At 32.3% G+C, this 17,172-nt stretch overlaps 1 protein-coding gene across 1 annotated transcript in view; it reads right to left on the bottom strand.

Annotated features, from left to right (window-relative positions):
- Window positions 1-1,323: 1,323 nt before the first annotated feature.
- Window positions 1,324-17,172, bottom strand: part of LOC148600158 (krev interaction trapped protein 1-like) — a 30,243-nt gene continuing 14,394 nt past the window's right edge. Inside the window, exons 8-17 of the mRNA XM_088559315.1 lie at window positions 15,990-16,143; window positions 14,787-14,894; window positions 12,945-13,046; window positions 12,059-12,125; window positions 11,258-11,412; window positions 10,916-11,082; window positions 9,963-10,098; window positions 8,881-8,973; window positions 7,446-7,520; window positions 1,324-5,532 (exon numbers count right to left, since the gene is read on the bottom strand). Coding sequence (XP_088415441.1) covers window positions 5,302-5,532; window positions 7,446-7,520; window positions 8,881-8,973; window positions 9,963-10,098; window positions 10,916-11,082; window positions 11,258-11,412; window positions 12,059-12,125; window positions 12,945-13,046; window positions 14,787-14,894; window positions 15,990-16,143 — 1,288 coding nt within the window. The 3' untranslated portion in view covers window positions 1,324-5,301. The remainder of the gene's footprint in view (window positions 5,533-7,445; window positions 7,521-8,880; window positions 8,974-9,962; window positions 10,099-10,915; window positions 11,083-11,257; window positions 11,413-12,058; window positions 12,126-12,944; window positions 13,047-14,786; window positions 14,895-15,989; window positions 16,144-17,172) is intronic.

Below are 17,172 nucleotides of genomic sequence, written 5' to 3' on the forward strand. Positions count from 1 at the left end.
GAAGCCTATTTGTTAGAGTTCTAGCGCGATACAAAAAGTCTGCGTAGTTTCGGCAAGCTCTGGCATAACGTATGAGTTGTGATATGAACACTCCATACGCAGGAGCCGAAGGGATGTTGCCACAGATGAAAGGAAAGTTGACAATTCTGAATGAAAAGTCATCACGTTTGTCATAAAGTTTGGTCAATAGTTTTCCTTTATCATCGATTTCTAAGTGTAGGTCAAGATATGAGGCTGACTTCACAGTGTCTGTAGTATTTTTTATCTCAAGTTCTTTTGGGTAGATGCGATGTATCAAATCCCCGGAATTAGGATTGTTTAAAGATGACACGTAATCTATATAGCGGAAACTGAGATTGAAGGATCTAGCCAAACAACATTCTTTTAAAAAAGTACCACAAAAACAGGAAGTTGATATCGGACAGCACCAAAAAATGCATTAAGAGTATGCCCCATCAATATAAAGCCACACACTAAATTTGTGACCAATCCATCCTGTGGGAGCCAAAAAAATTGCGACGAAATCTAAACAGACGAACGGACCAGGATATTTCAATATACCACTCGTTGAGTGGAGATATACAAGTGAGGACTCCATCGAATGAAAGTATATATATTTTCAGATCGGTGGAATTTTGACAAGCATGATTCAAATATTGCTTCTAGTTTTTGCCTGATTCGAACATTTTGAGAAACATGCAGAAAGTTTTTGGACTATAAATATCTTTCACTTTAAAATTGTATTTTGTCTATGCATCTGTGTAAGACAAATAAAAATTTTCTTCAAAGCGTTTATTTCTTTTTCTATCTTTTGAACATTTAAAAATTCAATTAGAAATAAGTATTAGTTTGTCTGATTGGCGCTAAATGGAGCCAAAATATCCACTATGCCTGGATAAAACAAATACCAGAAGTTTTAAAGTGTAATAAAAATACCAACAGTAACTTTTCTCATGATCCTTGAAAGATAAGTACTAAAAATTAAGATTGATTTTTTACTTGTGGTTAGCCCTGACTTATCTTCTATTCTAATTGCATCTATAACATCCAAAAACATAATAAAAACTTCCATCGAAGATCACTACCTCAAAAATCAACAAAATCTGTTATTTTGAATGTAATCCTGAGCAATGCCTTTCAGCTGACCATCTGGTATGTAAAGATATCAATCAATTACTGGCCAATTGATGTTCAAAGCAAATGACTTTGCTCCTTGATAAGCAAATGCTGAGATGAAAGCTACAAATCAAGCCAGTAGCACCATGTAAAACAAACCCAAACAATGGAGTATGATTAACAAAGACAAGAAAATAACTCATAACAGCATCTTATAAAAATCTTTTAATTGAAAACAACCTCAAAATCACAGTATTCAGTAAAAAGGCAATAATTACCAACAGAAATATGCAAATTAATCGCATGATAACCTCCTATGCAAATTAGCCACATGGCATCATAAATATTTACATCAGTCATCCATATCATGGTGATGTATAATAAATATCTTCTTATGAACACCATTACAGATGAAAGTGAAATCAGATCTTTTATCTGAGGTATTGAGAACAGATTACATATTTTATTCTGAACATTTTTACAGTGAAACCAGACTGAACCAAACCCTTTGGGACTGTATCAGTCATCACAACTAACTTTCCAGTTCACAGGCCCGAAATACATTTTTCAGAATTTTTTATACAGTGACTGTTGGCCTGTAGTAGTTAATTTTACAGGTCCACCTCCATTTTAACAAGCCTTAGGCTTTGGACTACTGCTTAACTGTGAAGACTGCTGTAGAAATTTGTCTAGTTCAGACAGGTGTATGGTTTACCTAAGCCCAACATACATTTAAACTGATATGAAGGTACATTGTACATATGTCTGTTTTGGACAGGATTTTGCTTTATTCTGGGTTAGGTTTAGACAGATTTCACACAATACTGGCTATATCATGATATATATATCAAAAAAGAAATTCAAAAACAGGTTTCAATAAGAATCATGAACACATTTTTGTCAACTTTCTTTATGCATGAGTGATTTAAGAACCTCTGAAGAAACCAAGGAAGTTTGAAAAAAAAGAAGAAATGATAAAAAAAATATGAAAAATATTTTTCAACAGAATTCAACTTTTGTCATTTCATCATTACTTTACTTACCTAAGATACAACTTTTCTTGATATTTTTGTTTCAAATTTGTTTTAGTTACCTTTAGGAAGTAAAATGTTTTGATCAATTCAAAATTTGGTAACTATGCACTTGACATGCTATTATCCTCAGCTCAGCAAATTGAAAAATGAAGAACAAATGACCCATTATACAAAATTGGTTGTAAAGAGTCATGGCCTATGGGTCCATATCCCTGCATAGTTTAAAAACAGTTTTAATTTTAATTTTTGAAAATTCAGCAAAACCTGTCTAAAACAAACACCTTCTGGACTTTAAAACTGTCCAGTTTAGATGAGTTTTTTTTTATTTTCAGGGTCTGGTTTGGACAGGTTCTACTCTAACTGTTACAATGATCACAGTGACAGATTTTTTTGTTATTAATATAAATATATATAAAAAAATCACATTTTTCTCATTATTCTACTCTATGCACTCTTTTTGTAGAATTATATCAAAATGACAAATAGATGTCACATTTTATGACCAAAAAAGGTACTCCAAAATGCTAACTTAAGGCGGTAGACCTAGAGTAAGGGACACAACTCTTAAGAAATCATTGAAATGTTTGTATTCAGCATTTTACATCAATCTCACATAAGCATCAATGTAACTTAGACTGATTTCATTCTGTTTCAAATGAAAGCTTGAAATGCTTTGGTGAAATTGAATATGATTCAAACGTATCACTGATTTCAAGAGTTATGTCCCATGCCCTAGGTTTACCTCCTTAAATAGCTCATCACAAACACTAGTGTCACCTTGAATGTAACTTTAACAACACATAATCTAAAGTATGAAAAAATAATAGTAATCCTATGATAAATGTAAAAAATAAACCAATATGGTTGAAAGGTGAAAGGTGAAAATGTCTTTCGTCATTCACAAGTACAAGGATTACCTTAAATCTAGAAAATAAGCAAATACACTGCCCCCCCCCCCCAAAAAAAAAAGAATATAAAAAAACAAAACAAAAAATAATATTTCTACACTTGATGTGACCCTTTTTTTAAGCTTAGCAATATTCCTGAAGAATTCTGCTACATGTATTTTAAAATTTTTAAGATTTTATTATTTTTTGTTTTAACAGCTTTTGATTTGATGAGTTTGTTAATCTTTTGAAATTTTAACAAAAAATTTAATATATAAATCGCATACCAAGTTTCATGATAATGTGATTGTACATGTATTTTCATAGACCTTTTCTTCAATTCATGGTTAAAAACCTGGAGCTTGACAGAAGGACAGACATACAGAAACGTTAATGATTTAGTTTGTTGGGCATAAAATATGTATGACTCAATAATGTCACAACCAATGAGATCAACGTAGCATACCATTTACATAGCTGTTAACCCTTCAATGTGAGGGGAAGACTCCCACAAAATCAAGAAAAAAATAGAATCTCCTACATAAAAATGTAATATTCATGGAAGGTTTTTGGTTAAAATTACTGTATTTTTGTGAAAAATGCTAGATAATTTAATTTTTACATAAAAAATGTGCATCTACGTAAAAATATCTAAAATAACTTAGTGTCAATGAGAGAGAATCTCCCAAAGGTATGCCACATAAGGGAAAGTTTTTGCGACAATCTAATTTTTGTGGTATTTCCCAATTAACAGAGGTTGAAATAATAAAATATGACATTAATTTAATTTTACCTAAAGTAGCTTGTCAATGAAATTAATGACAATTTACCCAAATACCTTACAGACCACAAAAACTAGATTCACCGTAAAATTAAATACACATATTTTTACACCAAACTGCATAAATTTCATTCCATGAAAGATACAAGTTACACATAACCTTAAATACCTATTAAACATGGTATTCAAAGTGCATTATCAAAGCAAGGCTTAAATAGAAGGGTACAGCACCTCTTTTCTTTAAATGTCTCCCCTCCCCCACCTTAAACAGAAAAGTGATACCAGTCAAAATCATTTCTTTATATCTTAAAACTTGTTTTGAGTTCTACTTACATCTAAATATTTAATTATAATTCTAAAGTTGATTGTCAGAGGTTACTCCTTGAAACAAGTATACAACATATTAAAATTTGCAACATTGGTATTTTTGTATTTACATGAATTAAAAAAAAAAATTCTTTACATTTAAACAAAATTAAGCCTACATGTATGTAGTGTGCCCATATGAGTAGACCTAGGGTAAGGGATACAACTCTTACAAATCATTGTAACGTTTGTATTCAGCTTATGTAAGCATCAAAGTAACTTGGACTAATTTCAATCTGTTTCAAATGAATGCTTGATAGGCTTTGGCAAAATTGAATATGATACAAGCATATCACTGATTTCAAGAGCTATGTCCCTTACCCTAGATCTACCTCCTTAAGCACGTTAAAGCCTCCCTTTTAACAAGACTGTGCCCCTCTAATTTAATTTTGCAGTCAATAATTGTTGAGCAATACCCTAAATGAATCAGCTTCAGCTTGAAGAATATGCAAGAAAAATGCCATGAAAATCCATTCTTCACTGTAACTATTTGTAACTGTATTTCACATCGTCGTTCTTTTATAGTAGTCAATATTTGTTGAGCAATGCCACAAATTAAAGCATGTAGACCAAATCAGCTTCAGCTCATAGAATCTGCAATAAAAGACTATGAAAATTCCTCCTTTACTATAACTAACTGTAGTGCATTTCACACTGGGTCTACATTTGTTGAGCAATATAAAAATTAAGTATGGTGACCAAATCAGCTTCAGCTCTTAGAATCTGCAATAAATAGCTACGAAAATTCATTCTCCACCATAACTAAATGTAGCTGCATTTTTGCACTGATGTTCCTTTAAAAAAATCAATATCTGTTTAGCGATATCCAAATTAACCATGTTGACCTGATCACATAAATTCAAAATTTACCGCTGGCCTGACAGCCATGGCTGGTAAAAATGCTGGTGGGCTTGCAGAATTTGGCTAACATGCAAATGATTACTATTTAAGATCATTTCAAATTTTGAGCTCAGATGTGTTGTCAGAGTTTCTATGGCAAAGACTATGATCAGCACAAGCTCTTCCTTAACATTAGTCATAAGTAGCTGCATATCACTTTGAAAGGCAACTACATGTATATGTTTTTCGGAGCTAAAATAAAACAACTTCACTTGTGCTATGAATTAATCCCACCATAGTGTATTTCAACTTGTCTGTCCTTGACGGCATGAATATCAGCTAGTTTGTCGATCAGTCTATCTATCAGACCAGCTTGTTTTGTCCGTATTGTAAGTTTTCGAGGAAAGTTTCTGTCAGTACGACTTTCAAACTGAACCACATTGACCTCTAAAAGGTTAGCTTCTTGTTTACATTGGATTTCTGAGTACTTAAAGCTGTGCAACATTACCTGAAATCATAATAATTATTTTAAAGAGTAATTAAGGGAACCAAGACTCTCATATCACCGTGAAAATGACAAAAAATCTAATATAAATATTAATTTTCACTGTGGGCATAAAAGCATGAAAAATGGTACTCTGCAAAATCAATTACTAACACTTTAAAACTGTAATCATTTTGTGAAACTGCGAAAATTGATACTGGAGAATATATTCACTTGACAGAATCCACGACAAATTAGCAACAGTGAAAATTAATATGTTTACAGTACTCCAATGTTTAAGACTGGACAAGGGAAATAGACACACTCGAAATAAAATAACCAAAATAACACATACAAAGAATAAAAAGTAAATGAGCAACCTGGACTCCAATAAACACTGGGAGCATGGACCAGGTGCTTCTGTAGGGTAAGCTTCCTCTTGTTTTCTAGAAACTTTATCTGGTATAAACTAGAACTGAGGTTACTAAGTGTTACCTACTTCTTGCAAAATGTAAACCCCTTTTATCCTACAACAAGGCTTTCTATTACGTCAAAACAGTGTGTCCAATAAACCACTCTTATATTTATTTAATATGAGTTTAATATTGTTTTCATTTTGAGCAACACCTAAAGCAGCTAATATGTACTTATGATGCCTTCCCATACGTTACAATAAATCACTTTATCATCTTTTTTCCTATGTATATGAAGATTTTCACTACAACAAGAAGTAGACCCAAAAGGGGACTAATCCCCAACTCCATGCTGGAAAGTCTGGTTGATTATCTTGAAAACACTGAAAATCACTTAACCACCTTTTTGGTCAGGCAGTTCCCCTGCCCCCCTTTTAGGCATTTCTGGATCCCCCACTAATGAAATGCAATTGAAGGATAAAAAAAAATATATTGCAAGAAAAGATCAAATTCCTATAAACTTACTGGATTTATTGTGAAACCATATTACTACCTCACAAAATGATACATTTCTGTTTAAAGGGAGACAATTCATTTTCCCAAAATACTGCAGGATATGCACTTTCATTAATTTGAATGCAGTAGGAAAATCAGTAAAAAAATGTATGTAACTATTGCTGTCAGCATGTTAGTTTTTTTTTATTTAAGATTGTGTGTAACTGATATCTAGATTGAGAGTATATGTTAACTTAACCTAGATTGAAAGTTCATGTTAACTCATCCTAGATAGAGAGTTTATGTTAACTCATCCTAGATAGAGAGTTTATGGTATAACTAATATTATTACTAATCCTAATTTGAGAGTTCATGTCAGCTAACCATTGCTTGAGAGTGTAAGACAAATAACCTTAGTTCAAGAGGTTATGTTAACTTATTTTAGTTTGAGAGTTATTGTTAACTTTCCTTAGTTTGTGAGCTCATGTTAACTCTCTTTAGTTTGAGAGGTTATGTTAACTTATTTTAGTTTGAGAGTTATTGTTAACTTTCCTTAGTTTGTGAGTTTATGTTAACTTATTCTAGCTTGAAAGTTATTGTTATCTCTCCTTAGTTTGTGAGTTCATGTTAACTTATTCTAGTTTGAGAGTTTATGTTGACTTATTCTAGTTTGAGAGTTATTGTTAAATCTCCTTAGTTTGAGAGTTTATGTTAACTTATTCTAGTTTGAGAGTTTATGTTGACTTATTCTAGTTTGAGAGTTATTGTTAAATCTCCTTAGTTTGAGAGGTTATGTTAACTTATTCTAGTTTGAGAGTTATTGTTAACTCTCCTTAGTTTGCAAGTTTATGTTAACTTATTCTAGCTTGAGAGTTGATTTTTAACTTATCCTAGCTTGAGTGGTTATATCAGCTTACTCTGGTTTGAAAATTGATGTTAACTTACTCTAGTTTGAGAACTGATGTTAACCTACCAGAGTTTGAGAGTTATTGTTAACTCACCCTAGTTTGAGAGTTTATGTTAACTTACCCTAGTTTGAGAGTTTATGATATGTATCCCAACATCATTAACACCAATATGGCAGGCTGTCTGTACAACATTACCCTACAAAACCATAAATTCAACAAATGGAAAATTCAATCAAAAACATGTTTAATCAGTAAGCAGATGGCAAATACAATCATTAACAGGTTTGATGTAAGATTTTCATATCAAGCTCAAGGGCTGGTTATTGGGTATGGGTAGAGGTGATTAAATACTGAAAATAATAAGGAAAACTCTTGGACATATTTATCCAACACAACCAGAGACAAGGGCCTGTCCACAGTCAGGAGATGTTGGTCATTTATGTATCTTTTTGTCATTATTACCAACAAAACCAGAGACAAGGGCCTGTCCACATCAGAAAATTTTGGTCATTTATGTATTTTTTTGTCATTATTACCAACAAAACCAGAGACAAGGGCCTGTCAACAGTCAGGAGATGTTTGTCATTTATGTATCTTTTTGATATTATTATACATTTTTGTTTATTTTGAAGATGTGTTATTGCTCTGTTACTTATTACTTTCGTAGTAGGTGCCTTTCAGAGCTTACTAAAAGTACCATAGTGTTTTAATATGTTGAAGTCCTTTTGATTATCTTTGAAAGTATTTACTATTTTGAATTTAGGTTACTGTGAAAGTACTATAGTTCGTGGGGTACCAATTTTCCAGGTTTTTGTGGGTAGGACAAACCACGAAATTTGCTTCCCATTGACGTTTATACTGAAAACTTCAAAACCACGAATTAAAGAATTCACGAACTTTGTTTCTTCCCTGATCCACGAAAGTTGGTATCCACGAATTAAAGTACTTTCACAGTATATGCTAGTGCATTTGTTGTGTTTCACCATATTGACTCCTTTATCTATAATAGGTTTCTACCATATTTTAGAAAGATCAAGCAATATAATGTTTTGGTGGTTAATACTTATGCATGGTTGTAGTACATTTATAACATTATGTAATTGAAAGTCCCTTGCCAGGCAAAAGGCTATTATTAGAAATGGTAACCTTAATTTTTGACCAAGTGACCACAAAACCCAATAGGTTCCCTGGATGTTACTACAGCTTACATCTGTACAAGTTTCATTAAATCCATTTAGGCAAAATTAAATTGTAAATGTATGAAAGGAACCAATTATGGATTGAAGAAGAATACCAAAATTTCCAAAACATGTCTAAAACAATGTAATTTATCACAAAACTTCCATATTATATCTATATGCATTCTAACAATGTCTGTACACAGTCAATGATGACGAATTTCGAGGTCATGACCTTAAGTTTGAGCAATGAAATAAATCTACTGCATGAGACTTTTTAATCCCCTAGGAATTTAAATTATTCTTAATCACCTGGTCAAGCGGTATGGAAATTAGTCAAAATGGGAGAAATAGTATGTAATACATAGTTCAATTTACCTTTGTCTGTGGTACAAGCAAAGTTCCAAAAAAGAAAGCAGAACCATAAACTGTCAGGTTCCTACAAAAACTCAGAAACTGCTGCTTTAATATCTGTAAAATAGCAGGAAATACAAAAATAAATTTGCAATTGAAAAAAATGCTTAAGTGACCTTATCAGATAACCTAACATTAAAATCTTAACAAGAAATTTCAAAATCAACAGACCATGACTGCAGGGGCATAAGCATGAAACAGGCACAGAATTGTAATATAGTAATACTAATGCCATAGCATACAAAATATGATTGACCTAACATAAGCGATTCATATCAAACTGACCTTATCAGAAAACTTAACAAAAATTCATGAAGTGAAATTTGAATATTCAAAGTCAATAGACTGTGACTGTGGGGGGCATATGCATAATGGATACAAAATTGTAAAATAGTGATGTTAATGTAACTTTTAACCAAATACAACTGACACAAGTGGTTTATACTAAACTGTTATAATCAGAAAATTGAACATGAAAAGTTTAATGTGGACACAGATGCCTTAGTCATACCTTTCATTTGTTGCAAAAAATTAGAAAATCTGTAGACCAAAATAGTAGGTACATGTTTGATCTACTTTAAATTTTAACCTATATATAAGGCTAGACTGTTGATTTACACAGGGGTGATTTTATAAGGTCTATAAACAATGTGGAAATTGTCAAAATTCGAAGGTAATATACAGTGAAAAAAGAATCGTAACAGTAAAATCTGGATTTGAAATAGCAGAATTCCGCTAAAAAGCGGAAAAAAATCATCAATGTTTACAGTTAACCCTAATGCAATCTGAGGTTTGCCATTGTAACAAAATAAACCTGGCTTTACCTATCATTCCCATTGGAAATGTCTATTCCAAATCAGGACCATTGCCTTTGTTTCCAAACCTTCCAGTTTTTGCCTTGATAATGCTATTTGTTATACAGACTTTCCTTCTTGATTATTCCTTTTGCTTATTGCCTAAAATTGATCAGTTCTGTAATTTTTTCATTGTGTTTTGTTTTGTATGATCATAATATTGCTGTTGGGAAAGTATATCTCATAGCTTACCAGTTCAATATTAATGTGAGGAGGTCCATCTAACATGTTTTTTCCAACTTCTTTATAATGACGAAAAATGTTAGAGGACCATGGATGACTTCGCCCTCTTAACATCTGCTCTGGGACTAAAGACTGCAGGTTTTTACTGTAAAGAATGAAAATTTTGAGTTAAAAAGAAATTTACATACAATGCTTAAAAGAATTCTATCATCATCCTTCTATCAAAGTAAAAATTCGATAAAAATCACACCTTTTAACCTTTGGAACAGTTCATGTGCCAGATTCTTCGCATTGACACACTCACATCGGAGATTTTCACATAAAAGCAAATTTTTTTATGTAAAAATTCAACTATTTTATATTGTTTACAGAAAATATAGTAATTTTACCAAAAAAATTCACAAATCTTACATTATTACTTGGGAGATTCTAACATTTTCGTTGATTTTAAGACAGTCTCCACCTAATGAGTTAACAGGTTTGTAAAAATCCAATTCACATCCCTCATGGACAATTCATAGATTCTCCATCAGTAATGAGTTGATTAAATTGTTTCTCCACTCAAGATGGTAAAATTAGGATTTTCAACATGAAAGCTTTATTACAGATAGTGGAGAAATAAAAAAGTACCGTATTTTCCAGACTATAAGTCAATATTATTTTTCAAGTTATGGCCAGCCCTGACTTATCCTCCACTTTGACTTACCTATAATATAAATGCACACATCTGACACTCGACTTATCTGGCAAATTCGACTTATCAATGTTTTTTCATCAATTTTGGTCAAAATTAGGCAATTCGACTTGTACCCCATATCGACTTATTGAATGGAAAATATGGTACTCTTAATTGGCATTGTCCATTTCTTTAATTAGTATTTATTTGATATTAAAAGATGTGTTTTCATTTTAATTTCAGAATTCATTAATACGAAAATGTCAATAAACACTTTTCTCCTTACTTGAGAAAGTTTTTGGCATTAGAAGGATTATATACTCCATCTTGTTTCATCAGGGTTAGTATCACAGCAAAATTTAAGACATCTTGGTCTTTACAGGGGTACAAGGCACTAATATAGTTCTTATAGGCTTCATGGAACAAGAGGTGGATGGCTGCTGGATGGGTTACCTACAAAGAAATGTGATAAATATAAAACAACATGACAGAAATCAATGTTTTCTTTGACAGCCAAATTGGGAAAATAAGACAGATTGATTGTGGTTTTACATACTATAACATAAGATTAATTAAGTAGCACTCCAGCTAAGAATCAAGCAACTACCAGCTAATCTGTTAATATTACCGATCTTTCATCTTGGATACCAGTTTTGGCATTTCTCCTCCATTTTAACTTAGGTTCCTCCTTATCAGGGTCACCCTCTGTCAGTTGTTTCAGAATCTTGTGTTTCCAGATCTCCATCTGTTCAACAGGTTTGTGGTCTGGTTTTAATTGCAGTTCTGAAACATTTGTGTCATAATTAATTAAAAACTGTACCAGAACGGGTAAAACAATACATGATTAGTTAAAACTTTCAGTTTCCTTAGAAAAATTTGTTTTTACAACAATATTTCTCTTTCTTTGGACTATAGACTGGCATCTCATGATCTAATAAGACATGAGAAAAGAATATATCACACTTAAATATTGAAAACATTGGGTATTTTTCCTTAAAATGAAAATTTCTGTTAATTGCATAATTTTTTCTCACAAATCCATACATATCAGTAAAGCTTCTAAGTTTTTCCACAGAAAATTGTAAATTTTGTTGGGAATTTGAATTCGGGGTTTGATTGTGATCTTACTGCAACCATAACAATGTGTGATACTTGCATTGCTTCCTGACAAAATACATATTACTGTGGAAGTATTATCATTTGTGGGGTATCAATTTTACATGGTTTTCGTGGATTTGGTAAACCATGAAATTTGACTCAATACGAAACAGGATATGTCCCATTCATTTACAAGATGGAGTTGTCAAATCCATGAAATCAAGAATCTATAAACTAATATTTTTTTCTTAGTCCAAGAAAATTGGTTCCAAACAATAAAAGTATTGAATGAAAAACTAAAAAACAAAAAGAAAACTAAACATAAACAAACCAAGACTCTCAGAACATATCCACAATGTAAAGATATCTCCATATGGCACTTCTGGCATGCTACACTCCTGGAAATAGAAACATTCTAGTAATTATCTGAAGGAAAGTGATTTTGCATGACATAACCCAACAAATCCCCTTTTATTTACCAACCACAAAGTCAGACTTAGTTTCCATTTGGTTGTTGCACTTTTGAGATTAAAATTATATAGATTGTACATGAAATTGCTAGTTATCATTCTTGATTTGGTGTATTTATGTGGGAAATGGAGTGCAGTTTTCTCCAAAATACTGTCCTCTACACAAACAGGACCATATTTTCATAGAAATATGGCATGTGCAGACTGAATAAGCATGTTTTGTTTGCTGTACCATGGATTACAATGTCTGGACATGTAATTGATTGGTGCTAACAACAGGAAGACATAAATCAAGTCAAAGACACTGTGTAAATGTTTTTTATTTTCTTCACAAGTTGATATGTTTACCTTTTCCATGTCAAAAAAAAAAAAAAAAAAAAAAATCTTTTTCAGGTAATGTAATTTTGCATTCTCTTTTATAACTCATATATGTATAAAGAGGAGTAACTCTAAATTTTTTACGTGGAATTGTGCATAAAATGCTTCTTTTTAAAAAAAGAAAAAATGTGTCCCACTGTCTACTGTGTCTAAAAAAAAAAAATTTATTAGGAAAAGATAACAAAACATAACAACACTCAGATAATCTTTTTTTAACATAAAAACCAATGAAGGAACAAAGTTCTTTATGTTGTCCCAGAAATATGGTAACTAGAAATTGAAATTTGACGTTTTTAAAAGCAGGCCTAAGAACAAAAAAAAAATTTTAGTCTGGCCTTAGTGTTCCCCAATGTATCATAGCAAACTTACTCTCAGTAACTGTCTGTTGAGCTGTTCTACAGTGGTGTCACTCCCAAAAGGAAGTTTTAGCGTCTTTTTAGTACCATCCATAATGTGTATCGTTAAAATGCTCTGTAAATAGAAACATGAATTCTTAAGAATTTAAAAGCATAACATATCTTAAATGTTGTGCACAGAACATATAGTACAGGGAAGGATCCAGGATTTGAGTTTAGGGGGTGTTAATTAAATTAAATGCCATGCAAAGCAAGGCAAAAAAATATTATGGGGTGAAACTTTCTTACCAACTTATAGGGGCATACACCCGGCACGCCAGTCCTTGGATCCACGTCTGTAGTATTACTGGTAATTTTTGTGGTGCATCCAAAATTTGTGTTTTATTTTTGCTGAGTCATTAGCATCGCTTGCAAAACTCACAAATAATCTTTAGCAACTCAATGGCAAAAACAAATAGAAATTATTTCAACAATTTCATTTTTTTGTCTCTGGGCAATCATTCAAATATCAGATTGCCTGAAAATTTCCAGTTACACAGTAAGAAATCCCACTTTTATCATCATATATACTACGACCTTCACTTCTGTAACTGTAGTGAATATACATGATGTCAGTTTTCAAGGTCAAGATAGAAAATATCACTGGTATAATAGTAAGAACTTATTGTATCTTAATTGTAAATTTATTAGTGATAAAATAGCTGATAAACATGTTTGTTATTCTTTCTCAAATATGAAATTCCAGGATATTCTAAGGGTTTACCATGACTGTCAGGAATTTTCAAGGAAAAAAATGAAACAAGAAATCGTTAATTTTCCTTTCGTCTTTTGTCTACTCTGGGCTTTTTATGGATGTCATTATGAACTCTGGGATCGTTACGGTGTATCCATCTGCACTATGAAATCTGATATGTTCAACATGTCAAAGTTTACTTTCCTCTTTCGTCTACTTCGGACTTGACTTTTAATGAGCAACTTGGCGGGTGTTTCTAGAAAAGCAGAGGGAGATTACCCTACTGCTGCATCTGGTCCATGTTTCCAGTTTTAAGTTAAGTCCGAGTTGCTCATTACTTTTGTTACTTTGTATGTATTATTTTTGTAATTTTATGTTCTTTTTTGTGTGTGTCCCTAACCTTTGACCCTGGATTACATTATTTTTATTTCCACTAGAATCTTGGTTCCATTGATTACTCCAACATCAAGGTTAAAATTGAGTGTGATAATGTTGCAGAACATTTTTAGATCATTTGCATCAAGTGTAATCAAGATCAAGATTCACTTTTATCAAGTTATCAGATTCATATCATTCCCGGTCCTTACAAATCAATTATGGCACAAGGAAAATAATTAATTGTTTATTAACTTCTTGTATATATTATATCAGGTCATACCATTTGTACTGTCCAATGAAATGCAATAATGATCAGGGGCAGGTCCAGGTGAGGGTGTAATGAGCATATGCCCCCACATTTCAAAGAAAAGAAATTAAAGTCTATAGTAATCTGCTAAATATTGTATTGAATATGGCAATTTATCATATTCATTCATTATACATGTCATAATCTGGTTTCTATTTATATTTATTCTTGTAATTACGCCTCCCCCTTCATAAAATCCTGGATCCGCCCTTGATGATTACCTGTTCAACACAATAGTATAAATTTTTGCAGAATGGCAAAATGGAGGTCATCCATTTTCTTCATAACTTCTGGTATATTAACTTCCATGGATTTTCCCAGAATATTTTGCAGGGGTATTAAAAATACAATACATGAAGTAAATGTACACAAAAATCTATTTTTTTTTTCAATGCAAATTTCCCATCCTAAAACTTGATTCTTAATTTAAGTCATACCATTTTATTTACAGCCATTTTAATCATATTAGTTATAAGTTTGTGCTCTCTGTCACGGATTGGCTCACATCTATCATATGCTGTTTTACCACTGCTGTCCAAGGCATTCTGAAAATATAAAATTTGAAATAAAATACTGGAAGACTCAGTCTATGACATGCTGTTCCAAGGCATTCTAAAAATAAAGTTTGGGTTCATGTAGAATAATTAGCAAGTGGAATTATTCAGCATATAATTGACTAATCAGGCATATTGAAATAAAAGTCATTTATAAAGCAAATTATTGCTAAATATGTGTAACTGTTGAGGAAGGTTGTTTGACAATGAAAATCTTATTTCAGTAGTGTGTTTTTTTAAAAGTAGCTTGGTATTAAAGTTATTTAGGAATTAAATCATGGAAACTCCAGTTTATCATTGCATTACCATGGGCTGGCTTTTAATGTCAATATTTAACCCTTTGCTATCAATCCCAGTTAAATAATGTGACATATATGGCCATCCTATAGTAAAAACAATGATAAAATGGAGTTTTCAAGTTTCATTTTCATTCTAATAGGACAATGGTGGTAGTTTTTGTTACATGAAGTAACCTTAGATTTCCTGTTATTTGACTCCTTTATCAAGTAAACACACACCATGTGACAGAATTAATGCATTTTAAAGATCAAAGTGTTTTTACATGCTGAATACAAACGTTCCAATGATTTGTAAGAGTAGTGTCCCTTACCCTCCGTCTACCACCTTAAGGACTTCATATTAGAATTTACCTAAGCCTGAAGATGAACTTTTGCATTACCACAATTATAAGTTTGAAAATGACCTTTGAAAATACAAAATATGTATAAAGATAAAGAAATAATGCTTCTACGACATGCAGATGACTTACAAACTTACCACATGAATATGTTGGAAACTTCTATGACTTGAAGGTGACCCTTGAACTTACCACATCAATATCAGGGTAACTAAATTTGTAAGCAACACCTATACAACCTGCAGATGACCCTTGAACTGACCACATCATTAAAAGGTAACAAAGCAACACCTCTAGAACCTATAGATGACCCTAGAACTTACCACACAAGTATCAGGGTAACTTGGCAAATATCTCTAAACCCTGAAGTTGACCCTTGAACTTACCACACCAGTATCAGAGTAACTTAGCAAATATCTCTACAACCTGAAGATGACCTTTGAACTTACCACATCAGTATCAGGATAACTAAGCAACACCTCTACGACCTGTAAATGACCTTTCTCAGCTGCAATATGGAGTGGAGTGGAATGTTGTATGTTCTGTAGGTTAGGGGAGCATCCATACTCAAGGAGAAACTTTACTGCATCACTGTTACCACATCTAATAGAAATTCATATGCATTTAAAATTAAGATTCTCTATGGTTTTGCCATTTAATCAATAGGTCGTACCACCAGATAATTGTGATGACATTGTCTACAAAATCTGATTGGTTGAAAGCAAGGATGTGACATTACTTACATTATTATCTCATAACAACCGTTGACATCACAGATAGACAATTGCTATAAGTTCTGCTATGGCACATGCAATGTGAGAGAAGTTAAATATTTGGAAGCAACCATAGAGAAAAAGATCTGATAACTTATGATACTCAAATATCACAAAATACCACCTCGCTTTTTTCAACACCATAACAAATTGCCGAGGTTCATCATTTATGGCTTTAAATAGCTTGAGCTGATACTTTTTTATATTCAATTTTCACTCATTATGAAACCTACAATTATCCCTTACAGTTATGATGAAATCTATATAATAAAATGGGTAATCTATTGGTAGTCTAGAATAGCAAAAATTTGATCACTTGTGCTGAAAATATTAATGCCCCAAGATTTAACATGTAAACGGAACAAGTTCAGCAAATTTGTCCAATTTTGGCTTTCTTTGTCACTACAGTCATAATATTGGCATTTAATCTTCTTCAACTCAGCAGGTGTTTCTAGAAAAGCAGATGACACTCACCCTACCGTTGCACCTGGTCCATGCTCCCAGTTTTAAGTGGAGTCCATTTGGCTCATTTACTTTTGTTACTTTGTATGTATTATTTTGGTTATTTTATGTTCTTTGTTTGTGTGTCTGTTTTCCATACCTGGTCTTTGTCCCTGAATTACATTCTTCTGAATTCCGATAGAATCTTGGTGAATTATATTTGCTATACACATCGATAACCTACAGTGGATTATTTTGGTGGGTGTGAACTTTGGAGATTTTAAGGCATAAACGTATGCTAAAAAATTTTGGAGACTCTAATTTTGGCCGATGCTTACTGGTAGTTGTGCTCTAAGAACCTAAGCCCAAAGTAAATATTTTGCAGAATTTTGGCAATTTTAGACAGACTGCTAAAATA

Source organism: Perna viridis, chromosome 13, assembly GCF_037379345.1.
Source record: "Perna viridis isolate PV_CMFRI_1.1 ecotype Kerala chromosome 13, ASM3737934v1, whole genome shotgun sequence".
NCBI classification, from domain to species: domain Eukaryota; kingdom Metazoa; phylum Mollusca; class Bivalvia; order Mytilida; family Mytilidae; genus Perna; species Perna viridis.